The 16,630-nt window shown below is 43.9% G+C and overlaps 2 protein-coding genes across 2 annotated transcripts; one reads left to right on the top strand and one right to left on the bottom strand.

Annotated features, from left to right (window-relative positions):
* The first annotated feature begins 5,423 nt into the window (after positions 1 to 5,423).
* Positions 5,424 to 7,021, top strand: LOC127763954 (protein GLUTAMINE DUMPER 5-like). The gene has a single exon (XM_052288761.1). The coding sequence runs from the start codon at positions 5,930 to 5,932 to the stop codon at positions 6,536 to 6,538; it is 609 nt and encodes a 202-aa protein (XP_052144721.1). The 5' UTR covers positions 5,424 to 5,929; the 3' UTR covers positions 6,539 to 7,021.
* A 1,336-nt stretch (positions 7,022 to 8,357) lies between these two features.
* On the bottom strand, positions 8,358 to 16,182 carry LOC127761792 (putative F-box/FBD/LRR-repeat protein At5g22670). Its single transcript, XM_052286121.1, has 3 exons — positions 15,072 to 16,182; positions 14,790 to 14,933; positions 8,358 to 9,313 (listed from the first exon to the last, which is right to left on the bottom strand). Exons 1-3 carry the CDS (start codon positions 16,131 to 16,133, stop codon positions 8,936 to 8,938), a joined length of 1,584 nt encoding a protein of 527 aa, XP_052142081.1. The 5' UTR covers positions 16,134 to 16,182; the 3' UTR covers positions 8,358 to 8,935.
* Between the last annotated feature and the right edge of the window lie 448 nt (positions 16,183 to 16,630).

Genomic DNA, 16,630 nt, shown 5'->3' with positions numbered 1-16,630 from the left:
AAACCCCTACCGAATTGCACAACACATCGCATCCACAAACACAACCGGATGCACACGGAGATCGATCGACACGAAGCAACCAGATCGAGGCAGATCATGACGAGAGAATATATATATATATACCTTAGTGCTCAAATCAGCCGGATCCGACGATGATGTTGTTGATGGGGATGAAGATGAGCTTGACGAAGAAGCCGACGAAGCCCATGACGACGAACCCGATCGCCGTCCTCGCCGCCACCTTGGTGAACTCTGCAAGCAAGCAAGCAAGCAAACGCCAAACAAACATCAGATCTGGCGCGGCGCCATCGGGAGGCCTCGAGCGGGATCGGGGTCGGGATCGGGATCTGGCGCTCACCCTTGCGGTCGGGCTTGTGGCAGCGCTTGACGAGGCGGACGCTGTCCTTGGCGAACTCGCGCAGCGGGTCGACCACCGAGTCGACGGCGTCCATGGCGGCGGCGGCGGCGGCCGGAGATCTCACGGGGGCTTCGCCTTCGCAAGGTTGGAGAGATCGGGTTTGCGCGTGGCGTGCGTATCCGAAACTCTTGACTACTACTCTTACTTATGGGCGATTCCGGCTTCTCCTTTATGGGCCTCGTGGGCCAACTTGATGGTCCGGCCCATGGGCCTACATAGTCGGCCCAGTTGGGAGGGAGACGTCGTCATGTACGCCTAGTTTTAAGCCCATCTCAACCGTTTCCTCTCAGGTTGCTGACAAGCGGCCCAGTTTGTAGTTGTACTGCAGCTGCAGGCAACAACACCGGGGTGAAAACAGTACGGAAATTTCCCTACCGTTTCACAAAACTAATATAATAATAATGTCTTTATCTATCGTTACCGTTTCAAAATTTTATTTTCTTTGGAATTTATGTCAATGACGTATTGAAGTTGACACTAAATAGTTTAATTCATAAATACGAAACATTCATGCCTATTTTCGACCATTTCTATAAAAATAGTAGAAATAACAAAAGAAAATGATATTTTTTTATCATTTCCGACCGTTTTCATCCCTACCACATTATCGATAGTAGGTGATTCATATTCTTTTGCTCTTGCTGCAGAAATTCAGAGCTGGTTTTGTAAATAAAGTGAGGAAGAAATTCAGAATTGGGAATTTAGCAATGCACTGTTCATAAGTGCTGGTGTAATTAACAGCAGTGAATTAAAGTGACACCAAGAATGTAAGAAATGGACAGCCTGACCTGCCCATATGGATGAAAAGAAAAAAGAAGCGTCTTTTCGTTTGGAGATCACTGTTCCAGATCAGTAGTAGCATCTGCACCTGCCGGAATCGACTGCATTCAGTGAACTCGTAGGTTCAGAGGCATGAAAAGAGGCCAAGTTGATCATCGCACAATCCGATTCCGCCTCAAAGCGCAAAACCATCTGAATCTCCGGATGCTTCCCTGTATTTCCAGCTTCCACCCATGGTTTGGTGTTTGAATTTTTTCAGGTAAATTTCAAATTTTGTTGTTCAAATTATCGAGTTAACTAAGGAAGAAAAGAAATAAAGAAAAAGGGCACCAGCATCATATTCAGATCCTGAACCCACTGACTTGACGTCCTCAGGGGCAGGGGCGAATCTACCCTTAGGACTTGCCCAAACCTCCAATAACCTGAACTCCCATGTCTCCCTTCTCTCTGTGGTGTTAGTTAGCTTGGAGAATCATCAAAGAGCAGCAAGGAGAGATAATACATGGATGCACGATTGCTGCTAGAGGAGGAAGACGATCGTAACGCCATGCTGGCCCATATCGGGCTGTGGACTAACCAATTATGCTTCCCAAGATTGGTGATCGATAGTATTTTTTTTCTTCCCTTAAACTAGATTAGATATTTAGTTTAGAAGTACATATAGATTTTTCAGTGTTTCGGTAGGAGTATATGCAGAATAAAACTCTGCACATATTTTACTTAGAAGAAGTTAAGGAAAAAGTAACCTACAAACCGTTGTAGCATATATATTTTTACTGCACAACATGTTGTCTCTTTTTATAAAAAAATTATAAATCTAATTTTGATTAGCAATAGAAGTTAATAATAATTTACTACAAGCCCCACCTTAATTTTCATCCTAGATTCGCGACTGCTCAGCGGAAGGGTCTGAAAATCTGAAGAGCAGTAGCATCATCAGACAATGAACACGTCATGTTCCTGTCCTGATAATGTCCAATCCGATCTACAGCAACAGTGTCCCGAGCACCTGGGCTGCAGTGCCCATTCTCCTACTGAATATATGCAGAATGCAATGCAGCAATTGCGGCCATTGCCAGCCTGCAGGCAAGAACATCTCCGATTTGATTCGATTCCTGTGGGCGGAGAAGCTGAAAGCAAAATTCAGAGATCAGGCATGGCTGGGGGGCAACCCGGCGATTTGATCATCCGATGGCGACTTGCACTGACCCAGCTCGTCATCAGTTGCGTCGCGAATTCGCAAGCGAAATTTCCTTCCTTTCTTTGTTTCTTTCTTTTTAATTTTTCCGGCAACGCTGGCACCTTTTCTTTTTTGCCCATTTGTCTCTTCTCTCTGTGTGTGGCATCTTCCGGTTGGGTCTGAGCTTATCCCGGCGATCGGCGGCGGCGGCGGGTGGCCGGCAAACTCATGGAGGTGGGTCATGGCCTCTCATAGATGCTATGCCCTAGCTCTTTGTCCCCAGCTCCAGTATCCGACTTTTTTTCGCGAACACGCAAAAGGATTATACATCAATATATGTATCGGCCAGCTAAACCTGGCCAGTGGCCACTCATATCATTGATTCTTCTCCTAGTCCACTATAGGTGTAATCTGTTGCAGATAAACTTTATCAAACACAATTAAGAGTTAATATTCTACCCTTCCTTTTGTTTTCTGCCTATAAACAGATGGATAAATAGCTACACTCACATCTCAGGATAGAATCAATAAAGCAGAATAACCGGCTTTGTACTTTATGAATAATTGGCTTTATACTTTATGAGTTATATATGCGGATCGTAATATTTTAGTTGTCATTTTTTTCTCCAGATATATTTAAACTTAAAAGTCAAATACCTCAAATGGATTTCCTTTCAAAGTCAAACTTGATTTTAACGGTAATCCAATCAGACTAAAGCCTTATTTGGCGGATAAAAATTAAGCGCTAAAACATAAAACGAGAAAACTGTTAGCACATGATTGATTGAGTTTTAATTATTTTAAATCTGAAAAATGAATTTATTTAATATTTAATATTAAATAAATTCCTATTTATAATGTTTTATTACGAAATACACTGTTTAATAGTTTAAAATAAGTGATGACGGAAACTAAGGTAAATTATATATTTTAATCATAAAAGAACACGTCTATTTGGACAACTCAGAAAACCAAAAGTAGTTCATCCGTGCACACGACAAAACCACGCAACCACCCAGACAAGAAGTTGCATGCAGCATGCATGTGAGCCCAAACCACGCAAAAATCAAAAGGGAATAACATGATTAATTCCAGTGAACTCAATTAAGCATAGAGAGTCCTCTGCATTTTTTTCACTTTTTGCAGTGTTCTAATAAATCCATCCGGTAAAGGACATAATCAATGGGCCGGCTTGATGGTGATCGCCCAACCAATTGGATCACCTGGCAGTGGACTCCAATCAGATACTCCAATTAGTTCAACCGTGTCCAAGAATCAAGCTATAGCTATTGAATAAAGTTTTTATTTATTGGATGAAGCAGCTCACTAACCAGTAAAAAAAATTCAGTTACCATGTTATTTTTAATGAAAATGCCATATCAAAATTCAGAGTTTAGAACCTTTCATATATCGTAAAATTGACAATCTTAGTGGTGGCATATTTTTGCGACCCGATTTTATCAAGGTCATATAAATAAAGCGCCGATGTTGTTTTCAAGTTGTACATAATTTTTGTCAAGATTTTAAGGTGTGATGTGTTTAATCGAATAAAAATCTTCCATCCTGCTTTTTTTTTTCTGTTAGTAAAGGTTGGTTTTTTACCACAAGGTAGGGTGCATCTGTATATTCATGTATCTTGCAAACAACGTGCATGAAAAAGTAGAGATTAAAGAGTGAGAGCAACCTTCTTGTATCGTTGGTGCACTGTTCAATTTGTCATCGTCAACTGTTCCCAATCACATTCGACTTGCAAAATAATCGCCTTTGATTTTTCTATAGGTGGCTAAAATCTCACGGTGCATCTAAAAGCTCTTAAACTTTTTTTTTATATAAAAAACGATTGCTACTGCCTTTCTCTCAAAAATGATAGCTCACTGCCTTTTGAAAAAAAGGATTGGAGTCTATGGAAGTAGGAGAGATGAAGCAACACACTGGAGCATTATGACATTATCCTCTACTTTTAGAGACACTAAAGCCTTATCTGTCACATTTGATTCTACAACTTTTGCAGCTTTGGTGCGTGTATAATTTCAACCAAAACCCTTTTGTGTAGTTTTCATGTTTTGAAGTGCATGCTGAAAAGATTTACGCAGAAAACCGAAACTCTGTTGTTGTAGGAAAACGAATCTCGCCAAAATCTCAATTATTGCAGCCAAGTGTACCGTTTGCATTTTTTCTTCTAAATTTATAGTGTTCTCAAGGTAAAATTATAAATATCACACCAAATTAGTGCTTTTAAGAGCAACAAGCAACATCGATAGTGAATAAGCAGAAGGTGGCATCTTTCTTTTCGGTGAAAAGGTGAAAGGTTATATTATGTGATTGAAAATGAAAAGGTGCCGAGGAGAAAATTTAAGTCATAAAAAACGCATGAATTTCATAGGAAACAGTTCCAAGGTCCATTTTATGGAGCCTTTCCTTTTAAAAAAATTGGCACACTAGAACCTCCTCCAACATCTGCAATCCATGTAATTAATGCTCACTCCACTTCAGATTAATTGAACATAAACATAAAGAGGTTACAGATAAGAACATGGTTTTGATACTAGTTGCTAATAGCTTGTAATATCCTGCAACTGTAGATTGCACCATTGCCTTTTAGGCCAAACTTGATAAGAACTAACTCAATAATAATAATAAAAGTTGGTTTCAGGATGACTCAAAGACTCATCACAACTCACAACCATACCATCTTCAACTCTTCAAGTGATGCAAGATCTAGCTACCAATGCTGCAAAAAGAAAATAAAAAAAAAGGCTTTCAGTTATAACAGAACATGGAGAGACATATCCCTTCATTGCTACTCCTCTGCTCCTGATTTGCCTGATCAGATCAACAGATTAGCATGATTCTTGCAACGTGAGATCCAATCCCAAAATGTGCAAAAGCGAGTTTTTAGTTAGTGTTAGATATGTAAGCAAACCATAGTACCCTGCAGTGCCAACTAAAGCTAAAAAGAGAGTTGCTTTTGCATCTGTTATACTTAACAACCATGCTTGCACTGAGAATATCAGGTTAGCAAGCTTATCAAGCAAAGAGAAGTGCTTTTGTAATATCCTTGCCGTAAGACCAGTGGCAAATCAGATGCAGATTTTTTTTTTCAGGCCCTTCTAATCTAGGGAAGGAATTAACTACTAATTTAGTATGATAGGTTTATTTTGGTAATCAAGCATTTGATATAGTAGTATTTATAAGTGTTGTCATATCATGACATACCTCTTGAATTTGTCCCAAATCCTAGCTACCCATGTAGGATAATTATTTTTTCTTGACATCATCATGCATTGTGCCTAACAAATTGACCTATGAAGAAATTACTTATGCCAATATATCAGTCCCCAAACAAATTATAATTTTGCATCATATTTTACACCTTAATTAATTAATCTTGTTTTCTCATGGAGTTGTCATTTTCTTGTCATGTTAGTGACTTGATTAGTGAGCTATTAATGCATGGGCCTCTATAAATAGGAGATTAAGCCAGGAGAGTACACAACATTGCCTCACTTCTTTCTCTGAAACAACAGAGAAAATTTAAGCTGAATACTGCAATGAGGCCGGGAGCCGAGTACGCCATGGTTCACGGCGGCGGCCCGGCGGCGGCGGCGGCGGGGCCGAGCTCGAGCGCGGTGGTGGCGTCGACGGCGTCGGTGGCGGCGCGGTCTCCGTGGCAGTCGCCGGTGCCGTACCTGTTCGGCGGGCTGGCGGCGATGCTGGGGCTCATAGCGCTGTCGCTGCTCGCGCTGGCGTGCTCGTACTGGAAGCTCGCCGCCGGCGGCGGCGGCGGCGGGCAAGACGGCGGCGAGGAGAGCCGGGATGGTGGTGGTGGTGGTGGTGGGGAGAAGGGCTCGGGCGGCGGCGGCGGCGGGCTGGCGCGGGAGTGGCGGGACCACGTGGTGGTGATCATGGCCGGCGACGAGCGGCCGACGTTCCTCGCCACCCCGGCGTCGAGCCGCGCCGAGCCGGCGGCGCCCGACGTGGCGGCGGCCGTGTGCTGCAGCTGCGGCGCCGCCTCCGGCTCGTCGTCGTCGTCGTCGACGGAGGTGAAGACGCCGGCGGCGGCGGCGGCGTCGGAGTTTCCAGCCGGCGACGGTGAGCCGCAGGCGCAGAGCCCAAGTGAGCAAACCAGCAGTAGTCACAGCTCTGTAATTACGAGCTAACTCAACACAAAATTAAATTAAGATCACAATTAAGTAGATATATGCTTGAATATTTCTTAATTCCATCTTGTAACATTTTTAGTTTTTCTTTTACACTGCTCGTGTAAAAGGGACTGTAAATACACTTAGATGAGTGAACTAATTAATACAACTTGGTTACTACTAAAGGATTAATTGTTATTGATCTATAAATTCAATTTTTACGGTGATCGTTATTCGAGTAATATCAATTTAGTGCTCTTATCCTTTTTCAAACCATTGGACTATTGATAGTAATAAAATTCATAAACCAATAGTTAAAATTAATTCTACTGTGAAAATATACAAGTAAACAAAAAAAAAAAACTAGCTCCCGAGCAGGTCGGACGCCCCTGATCTCTTCTCTACCACCTTCGTTACGGTCGATCGCTGCGAAACACTATTAGTTGTCTGGACTTGAGGATGTAGCTGACTAAACAACTGTTTATAATTTATACTCCCTCCGTTTTACAATGTAAGTCATTCTAGCATTCTCCACATTTATATTGATGTTAATGAATCTAGATAAATATATATATCTAGATCCTTAAATATTAATATGAATATAGGAAATGTTAGGATGAATTACATTATAAAACGGAGGAAGTACAAGACAAGTAGGCAAAAGCTTGAACAGAGATTACAGGTGGATGGATGGACTAAAAGGGCATGCAAAAGCACAATAATAATCCAAATTAAGGGCCAGAGCCGGCAAGGAGCATCATCATGGCCGTGCAGACTTGTTGAAGGCCATTTTGCATGGAAAGTGAGCCTGACCCTGACCTCGGACAGGTTCTCGGCCGTGAGCTGTCAGCTCTATAATATTTCTTGTCTGCATAGACCCCTCCTACATATTTTGTCAGATTACATATAATCATTGATATTACACGTTAAAATGCAGAACATAGTCTGACACGAATTCTACAGAAAAAAAAAACTTAAGTCAATTGATCACTGTTGCCCATGCTCTCAGTGGACTGGAAGGAGCACCTGAATCTGAATCGTTGAGAATTCGTGAGCAAGCCGACAGCTCGGATTAGATGCTCCCGTGCCCTGTCAACTTGTATAAGATATTATTCCCCAAACTGTGTTGAATGATAAATATTCCATCCGTCCCAAAATATAAGTATTTTTAGCATAGTGCCATATCAAATATTTGTAACTTTGAATATTAATAGCAAAAAAAATAAAAAAAGATCAATCATATAAAATAAAATTGATGTTACTAGATTTATCATTAAACAAACTATCATAATATTTAACTCCTTTTATTTGGAACATCTTGCTTTTACCGATATCGTTGGTTAAAATAGCATCTCGAAAACCATATCAAAGTCCAAAAGTACTTATATTTTTGGACGGATGAGTAAAAAATTACTAATTAATATGACGATCAACATGATCACCCTCAAGCAAATTAATTTGGCTCCTTTCATCCATTCATGCTCACCTGAAAATTTCATCGTCGGTCGATCGTCTTGTTGCTCGCTCGATCGCCAAACTCGCCGCCGGCGAAGTCGGCACCGTCCGTTTGCGAGGGAAGTTGTTCCCGGCGTCGGCGGCGGTCAATCGAGTCGCCGGAACTTTCTCACGGCCACCGGCGGCGACCCTCGCCGGCGCCGGCGCGGCGAGAGGCAACCGGAGCGCGCCATGCAAGCGGCTATATATAGCCGCAGAATAGTGACCGTTCGTTTTTTTGATTCAACGGCCATAGATCGACTTAAACCAGGCCATGAACTTTCTGGGCCTAACTGGGGTCCATATCTCGATGGGCCTCCTGGGCTGACCTTTTCGCGCTCAACGACTACGTTCGTGGGCCCAGCTTTGGTAGGCCCGCAACGGTGGATTTCACCTACCTGACTCACTTCGTCCGGAGCCACAGCTTTTTTTTTTATATATATATATAAGAGAAAGGCATTTTTTTACTCAGCAATATATGCAGCCATTTTAAATTAGGAACTTAGCCTATCAAATAGGAAACTTAGCTCTCAAATAATCCAATCTGAAATTCAATCCTATGGAGATTTAAACTTAGGACCCTGGGGTACTATTCAGGTCACTACATCCACTAGGCTACATGCCTTTTCACAAAGGGTGTACGAAGCATGGAACTCAGAGAGTACCATTCTGTCATTCAGATTCAGATAGAAACATGTGGCATGATACTCTTTTGTTTGGGGGAATAGTGGATAGAAATCCAGCAATTAGGAGTAGTCACCACAAATGTAATTGGTTGAATCCTGTCCAACCCAAAAGACAGCACAACAATCTAAATCAGTGCCTTGCATCTAGGAGTAGTCACCATAGCTACTAGCCTACTGCAGGTGAAATCTTGGGTGTCGAAATATGTACGTAGCCAGCCTCATTTGAGCTCTGAATTCAGAGGCACATAAAAGGATCATCACATGACAGATCAGTTCCATCTCGGAGGCTCCAAGCGCTACCCCCTGCACGAAGTCTACTGATCAAGAACCCCAGTTTGTTGCCTTCCCTTGCCCATTTAGCAGATTGCAGATCCATCACTTTGGCTGCCACCTCTTCCGGTGCAGAGTACCTTCCAAGTTTCATCACAATCACCATCTTCTCCAGCACTCGAGCATTCTCGCCGACGAACTTGAGGAAGGAAAGCTCGCTTTCCTCCCCTTGGAACTCCCGTAAGATCATCATCTTAAGGTGTGACTGGACACATTCAATGGGGCCGGCCTCCTGCCAGAAGTTGACATCAATGTTGCTAGTGCGTCCAGGTGCTTCTTCAGACTGAAAATCAATACCAATGCAAAATCAGCTATATGCCTATATCTAGCAGAGTAGTAAAAGAGGTATATGGTCGTCAAGCAGGTAAGGTACCGCCGAGTGATTAAAGAATGCAAGGCTAATATGTTTATGTCCTTGATGATGACACTCCTCGATATACTTAACTCATAATTTTGGCATAATCATTGCTTAAAAAGCTAATCCGAATAGACAATACATACAGTAATTTCCTTCAAATGACACAACAATAAATTGAAGCTTTCAACCAAGCTAAACATTCATTTTTTCACAAAATTTAAAGCTTGCAATTGGTTTATAGAATATGGCAAGAAATAGCTGCATTGACGTAAGGTCATAAAACTGATGTGATCAGAGGCCTAAAGATACTGGAAAATTTGTATGGTCAATGAAACTTTTTTACTCATATAGTCAAATAACGTTTTGTCGACAAACTAGAGTGAATATTTGCGAAAGCCTACTCAAGCATATAACCACTGACCAATGTCAACAGTGCATAGGTATATTATTTGCCCCGTAAAATTAATTAATTTGTTGATTTCACCACTGCAAGAAGTTGCGAAACTTTGGTCTGTTCTAGAACGATGTTCCAAATGTAATGAATCATTGATGATGCCAAGTATGTAACTATTTCTTCCAAAGGCTCCGAATACGTAGTGCTCTATTTTCTGTGTTAGATTTAAGTTTGTGCATAATGAGGGGGATCAGGTCCATCCCTCGGACCTGCTTTGTGTTGCTTGAGCTGCTCATTTTTTCCCTGGTCCAGTGGTCTCTCTTTCTAAAAAAGGTTTTCTCCATGTCAGTTCCCTCTAATATTCTGGTGTGGAATGTGCGGGGGCTTAACAGTCCTGACAGGCATAATTCAGTTCGTGATGTTGTTCTTTCTTCCAATGCGGATATTGTTTGCATTCAGGAAACTAAGTGTGCAGCCTTCTCTCAGCGTCTGTTCCTCTCAGTTTTTGGGTCAAGATTTGATAATTTCGTAACTCTTCCGACTGTTGGCACTTGTGGGGGTGTTCTGGTCGCGTGGAAAGTTCGGTTTGCCAAGTTATTTCCTCCCGTGTGGATTCTTTCTCCCTGTCAGTTCATTTCAGTAACCTTGATGGTCACAATTGGTGGCTAACAGGAGTCTATGGCCCTCAGGAGGATGAGGACAAAGTGCTCTTTTTACAAGAGTTAAGGGATATTCGTGCTCTCTGTGCTGGACCTTGGCTTGTGGTAGGAGACTTTAACTTGATTTATCAAGCTGCTGATAAGAACAATAACAACCTGAACCGGGCTTTGATGGGGAGGTTTCGACGCCTCCTAGATGATGTTGAGTTGAAAGAAATTCCTCTCTTGGGACGCAAATATACTTGGTCTAATGAGCGAACAGTGCCAACCTTGGTCCGTCTCGATCGGGTTTTCTGCTCATCGGACTGGGAGGATATTTCCCCGATTCACTTTTGCAAAGTTCTGCTTCTGTAATTTCTGATCATTGTCCTTTGATTCTTGGCCTAAAGGTTAGAGTACAGGGAAAAAGAAGATTTCATTTCGAAAGTTTTTGGCCCAAACTCAATGGTTTTCAGTTGTTGGTAGAGGAAAATTGGGGGGCGCATTTGAGGGCTGCTTGCCCAGTGGAGCGTTTTTATCTCAAATTAATACGTCTCAACAAAAGGACTTCAAAAATGGAGCAGCAAAAAAGTGGGCAATGTCAAGCTTCAGCTTGGAATGGCAAAGGAAGTGCTCCACCGTTTGGAAATTGCAAGAGATTCTCGGGCTCTGTCAGTCGGTGAGGATTGGCTGAGGAAAAAACTGAAATTACATTGTCTTGGTTTAGCTTCTCTAGAGCGGACCATTGCTAGATTGCAATCCAGGGTCCTGTATCTTCGTGAGGGGGATGCCAACACTTCTTATTTCCATCAGCATGCCAGATTTAGAAAGAAAAAGAATTTTATTCCCAAACTGCAAGTTGATGATCAAATTCTCACCTCTCAGGAAGATAAGCAAGAGGCAGTGTTTGATTTCTACAGGGACCTTCTTGGGACAGCTAGTCAGAGGGAGTTCTCCCTTGATTTATCTAAAATTGGGTTAGCTCAGCATGATCTGGCCTTTTTAGAAGATCCTTTCTCGGAACAAGAGGTCTGGAAAACTATTAAAGATTTGCCGCTTGATAAAGCCCCTGGGCCCGATGGTTTTACGGGTAGATTCTATAGATCTTGTTGGGATATTATCAAAAATGATGTGATGCTGGCCCTTTCGACAATTCACTGTGGTCACGTGGATAAATTTAAGCTTCTTAACACAGCCTTTATCTCTCTCTTGCCAAAAAAAGTTGATGCGGCTTTTGTGAAGGATTATCGCCCCATTAGCCTTATTCACAGTTTTGCCAAGCTGGTTGCGAAACTAATGGCAAACCGGCTGGCTCCTTTGCTCCCGGCTATGGTCTCGATAAACCAAAGTGCCTTTATAAAGGGTAGAAGCATCCATGACAATTTTCTACTTGTCCAACAAATGGTTAGAAGGCTGCACAGCAGTAAAAAGGCTCATGTGATGTTTAAACTTGATATCTCTAAGGCTTTTGATTCAGTTGATTGGTCTTTTCTTATGGAGGTCCTTTGCCATTTGGGGTTTGGGAGGATTTGGTGTAATATGCTATGCCTCTTGCTGTCAACTTCATCAACGAGAGTTTTGGTCAATGGGGAGCCCGGTCAGGTTATTGACCACTGCAGGGGTCTCCGGCAAGGAGATCCACTATCACCAATGCTCTTTATCTTGGTTATGGATGTGCTGAATTCTATTGTAGCTCGTGCTGATCATGATGTGCTTTTGGAACCTCTCGCTGTCCCGCAAACAACTCATCGGATTTCCTTGTATGCGGATGACGTGGTCATGTTTTTGCAACCTACAATTGGGGACCTATCTCTTATAAAGCAAATTTTGGAGTTCTTTGGCGAAGTCTCAGGGCTAAAGACCAATATGATGAAGAGTTCTTGCACTCCGATTCACTGTTTGGAAAATGATTTGGTGTTAATTTCCAATGAGTTGTCTTGTCAAATGTCCAGTTTTCCTTGCAATTATCTTGGGCTTCCTCTTACAATTCGGAAACCAACCAAGGCTGACCTGCTGCCTTTAGTGGACAAAGTAGCGAACAATCTCCCGGGTTGGAAAGCTTCCTTGATGAATAAAGCTGGCCGGCTCACAGCTGTTAGGGCGGTTCTTTCAGCCATCCCTATTTACGCAATGATGGCACTGGATCTTCCTAAATGGGTGCTTAAAGCCATTGACAAGAGGCGCCGTGGTTTTTTATGGAAAGGGAGTGACAATGCAAATGGAGGAAACTGCTTGGTCTCTTGGGATCGAGTGTGTCGACCCCTGTCTTTAGGGGGACTTGGTATTCTTAATCTCCAAAAGATGGGGTGGGCTTTGCGCATGAGATGGCTTTGGCTGCAAAAAACAGACTCATCTAGGCCTTGGGCCGGTTTATCCATCAATGTGCCCAAAAATGTCCACTCTCTTTTTGCTGTCTCTGTCAAAACTATCCTTGGAAATGGAGAACATACCAAGTTTTGGAGTGACAGATGGCTGCAAGGAAAGATGATTGCTGAGCTAGCCCCTAATCTTTTCACCTTAATCCCTAAAAGAGCAAGAAAGCAACGTTCTGTGGCACAAGCTTTGACAAATAGAAGTTGGGTTGCTGACATCCAAGGGGGGCTTTCGGTCTAGGTTCTTGCTGAGTACCTGGCCATTTGGGATCTAGTAGAAGAGGTGGTGCTGCTACAAGATGTCCAGGATTAGCATGTTTGGAAGCTTACTGCAGATGGCGTTTACACTTGCAAATCAACTTACGAAGCCTATTTCTTGGGTTCGATTCATTTTGCTCCCTGGAAACGTATTTGGAAGTGTTGGGCTCCCCTCCGGTGCAAATTCTTCATTTGGCTGGCCATCAATAATAGGTGTTGGACAGCCGATCGTCTAGCTAAGCGTGGGCTGCAGCACACAGTGATCTGCCCCCTTTGTGATCAAAGTGAAGAATCCATCCAACACATTTTGATCTCTTGTGTTTTTTCTCGCCAAGTTTGGACGGCAATCTTTTGGAGACTAGGGTTAGCCGAGGCTGCGCCTCAACCCTCTACCGACCGCTTTCTGAGGTGGTGGAGCCAAGCAACAAAGAACCGGCCGAAGGAGGTGCGAAAAGGGATTAACTCCTTGGTAACCTTAGTAGCTTGGGAGATTTGGAAGCACCGCAACGACTGCGTTTTCAATAAAGCCAATCCTAGAGTAGCGACGGTCTTGCAAGTGATAGAAAATGAGGGCCATCTTTGGGGTGTCGCTGGAGCTTCTCGCCTTCAAAAGCTCCTTAGTGGGACGGCTAATCTAGGCAACTAAGCTCCCGGGGTTGTCTAGTGTGTGTGGGTCTTGGTAGGAGGGCTCGGGCACTCCTACTTTGGTTTTTTCTTTGTGTTGTGTTTTTGTATTATTTTTTCTTCCCCTTAATGAAATGAAATGCAGCTCTCCTGCGTTTTCGAGAAAAAAAAAGTTTGTGCATAATTATCATGCGAGAATAGACAACTGCATACTCCCTCGTTGATTTTTATGAGGTGTATTTTGATTTCAAAAGGTCTAATTGTATATATATTTTAACCAACAATTAGTCAAACTAGAAGCAAATTTAGAAGTACATTTAGTGTATAGAAATTAGCACAATAGATTCATTTTCAAAGTGTTTTCACAAAATGTTGGTTTTATAATTGTTAAGTTACAAGCAATTAATGGTCAAACTTTAACCTTAAAGACTTTTTAAAATGAGATAAGCCCTGTAAAATATCAACATAGATAGTAATATTAAGGACCATAGATGTGCTTTACTGCTTTGAGCCTAATAGTAGCTCTCCAAAATAAATGCCGAGACATTTCTCTAGTATTGATGAAGCATAAGAGAAAGGTTTTGGGGCAATATGTGTTGACAAAGTTGGCCCAATTGGTGAGCTGGTTTCCATTGTTAACATATAAAAATAAGTAGTGCATTTTTCACAATTGCTCATGTATCAATTGTCACTGGAAGCTAGTACATGATGTTGTAAGAAACATATTAAAAATCAATTTAGTCGATGGAACATGCAGTGATCCTCATGGTTGCTATACTTAAATTTTGATAGATGACTGCAAACAATTTGCACAATCAGCATCTTTTACATGCACCTTGGAGCAATGGATGGGGCCTACCACTAGTACAACAGATTATTGGGCCAATTAATCATTCACGAGGTGTTCACATTACATATAGTAGCTAATTGTGATCTTATGCCACTGTTCCACTTAGTCAGATAAGTAATTATCAATTTTTACTGCTTTGTAAAAGACACTGATAAATACCATATACTAGTAATGCACTATGAAGCACAGAAGCAACGATCTGATGCAATGCAGTAATGATGATGGAAGAAACAACAAGTGCAGGGAAAGGAGGATTTGACTCCACCTCGACACACAGCGTCTCAACGTTGGGAAAGCATCTGAGGAAGCTGGGCAGCATTTTCACTTCATTCCGAACTCCGAAATGCAGGTGCAAGGCCAGCATATTGACGCTCGGGACAGTGGTGCCTGGCCTCACAATTGTTCTTGCCTGCAATATGCACCCAGGAACAGATTGAGTACACATTTCATCAGGCATTTAACTCATCCATTGCCCAAAATAAACATGGTCTGTCTACTTTGATACGACGCGCATATCATCGAAACAACAATCAGGCTTGATCTTCACCTTGATGATGGTGTTACCGATCTCCAGTTGGTGCACTCCTGGCTGCAGGTAACCAAGCATACGAAGCTGAGGAGCATGGCCAATCTTGACCCTGGTGTTCTTGATGTTTCTCCAGAGGAATAGCCGCTCGAGGCGCGGAGCATCCAGCACGGCCACTTCCTCCATGAACGACAAGCAGAACTGCGCGCACCGTAGGCTGCCGCTGGAGAGGCGCGCCCGCAGCGTGTTGAGGATCCCGAACACGGCGAGGGTCTCCAGAGCAGGGCTCGCGGCGAGCAGATAGGGGAGGTCGCCGTCAACCATGACCACGCACCCGAGGACGAGCTCCCGCAGGTTGGGGAAGGCGGCGGCGGCGGCGGCGCGAGGGAGAGGGATGGAGGCGGTGTCGGGGAGCTCCCATGAGCCGATGTAGAGGCGGCGGAGTGAGGAGCAGTTGAAGAGCGCGGCGGGGAGGGTCACACCGGGGAGCGGGCAGGGGCGGTTGACGAAGACGAGGTGCTCGACGCCCTTGGCGGCGAGGAGGTCGAGCCACCGCGCCGCCACGCCGCTCTGCGCGTCGTCGCCGATGAAGCTGCAGGAGAGGCTGACGAAGGGGAAGGGCCCCGGGTGCGCCTCCAGGACGCGGGAGACGGCGTCGGCGACGGCGCGCGAGGCGGCGCCCGCGCGCGCGGGGCGGCCTCCCCCCCGCCGCAGGAGGAGGTGGGTGTCGACGAGGACGAGCGGGGTGGAGCGCCAGAGGCGGCGCCAGCGGGAGGAGAGCACGGCGGTGCGCGCACCGTCCTTGGCGGGGAGGCGGGAGACGACGGCGCGGAGGATGTCGTCGGGGAGGAGGCTGATGCGGTCGCCGTCGCCGTCGCCGGTGGCGGCGGAGAGGGAGGCGGAGGCGGAGACGGGCGGCCTGGGGATGGACTGGTAGAGGAAGCCGAGCACCATGTCCATGAGCGGGGTGATCGTGATCCCCTCCGGGTCCAGGCCGTGGCCCATCTCGGCGGCTCTGACATCGTCCCGGTCGGCGGCGCGGAGGCGCGGCCAGTAGAAGGCGGCGTGGCGTGGCAAGGACATGGCGACGGCCGTGGAGGAGGAGGAGGAGGCAGCGAGGGTTTTGTCTGAGGCCGGACCGGACTACAGTACGCCCGAGGCGGAGGCAAGGTCGGGCTCAAAAACTATCCGTCTGCTACAACATTGGCTAAATATTTCAGTTTGCTACAATAATAACGTGAGAAATTATCACAAAACTATAATTTTTACGTTATATACTGCTACAGTTATTTTTATGATAATTTCTCACACTATCGTTGTAGCTAATGTTGCATCAAAATGATAGTTTTGTTAATTAAGTTGTATTTTTTTTTAAAAAAAATACTCTTTTTTTTAAAAAAAAAACTTCTAGGTGTTGGGTTTCCACGCATCTCCAACTCTCAGGTATTTAAGTTATCAAAAAGTTTTCATAAAGCTACAGGAAACTTTCTCTGGTCGATGCAACTTCTTTACTCAAATAGTAGAATATCATTTGTTGAGAAACTAAAATGAATTTTGTGAAAGTGTACTCAATCATATTA

This window comes from Oryza glaberrima, chromosome 2, assembly GCF_000147395.1.
Source record: "Oryza glaberrima chromosome 2, OglaRS2, whole genome shotgun sequence".
Lineage (NCBI taxonomy): Eukaryota > Viridiplantae > Streptophyta > Magnoliopsida > Poales > Poaceae > Oryza > Oryza glaberrima.
Note: the sequence above shows the minus strand (reverse complement) of the source record. Positions and strands in the feature narration are given on the sequence as shown.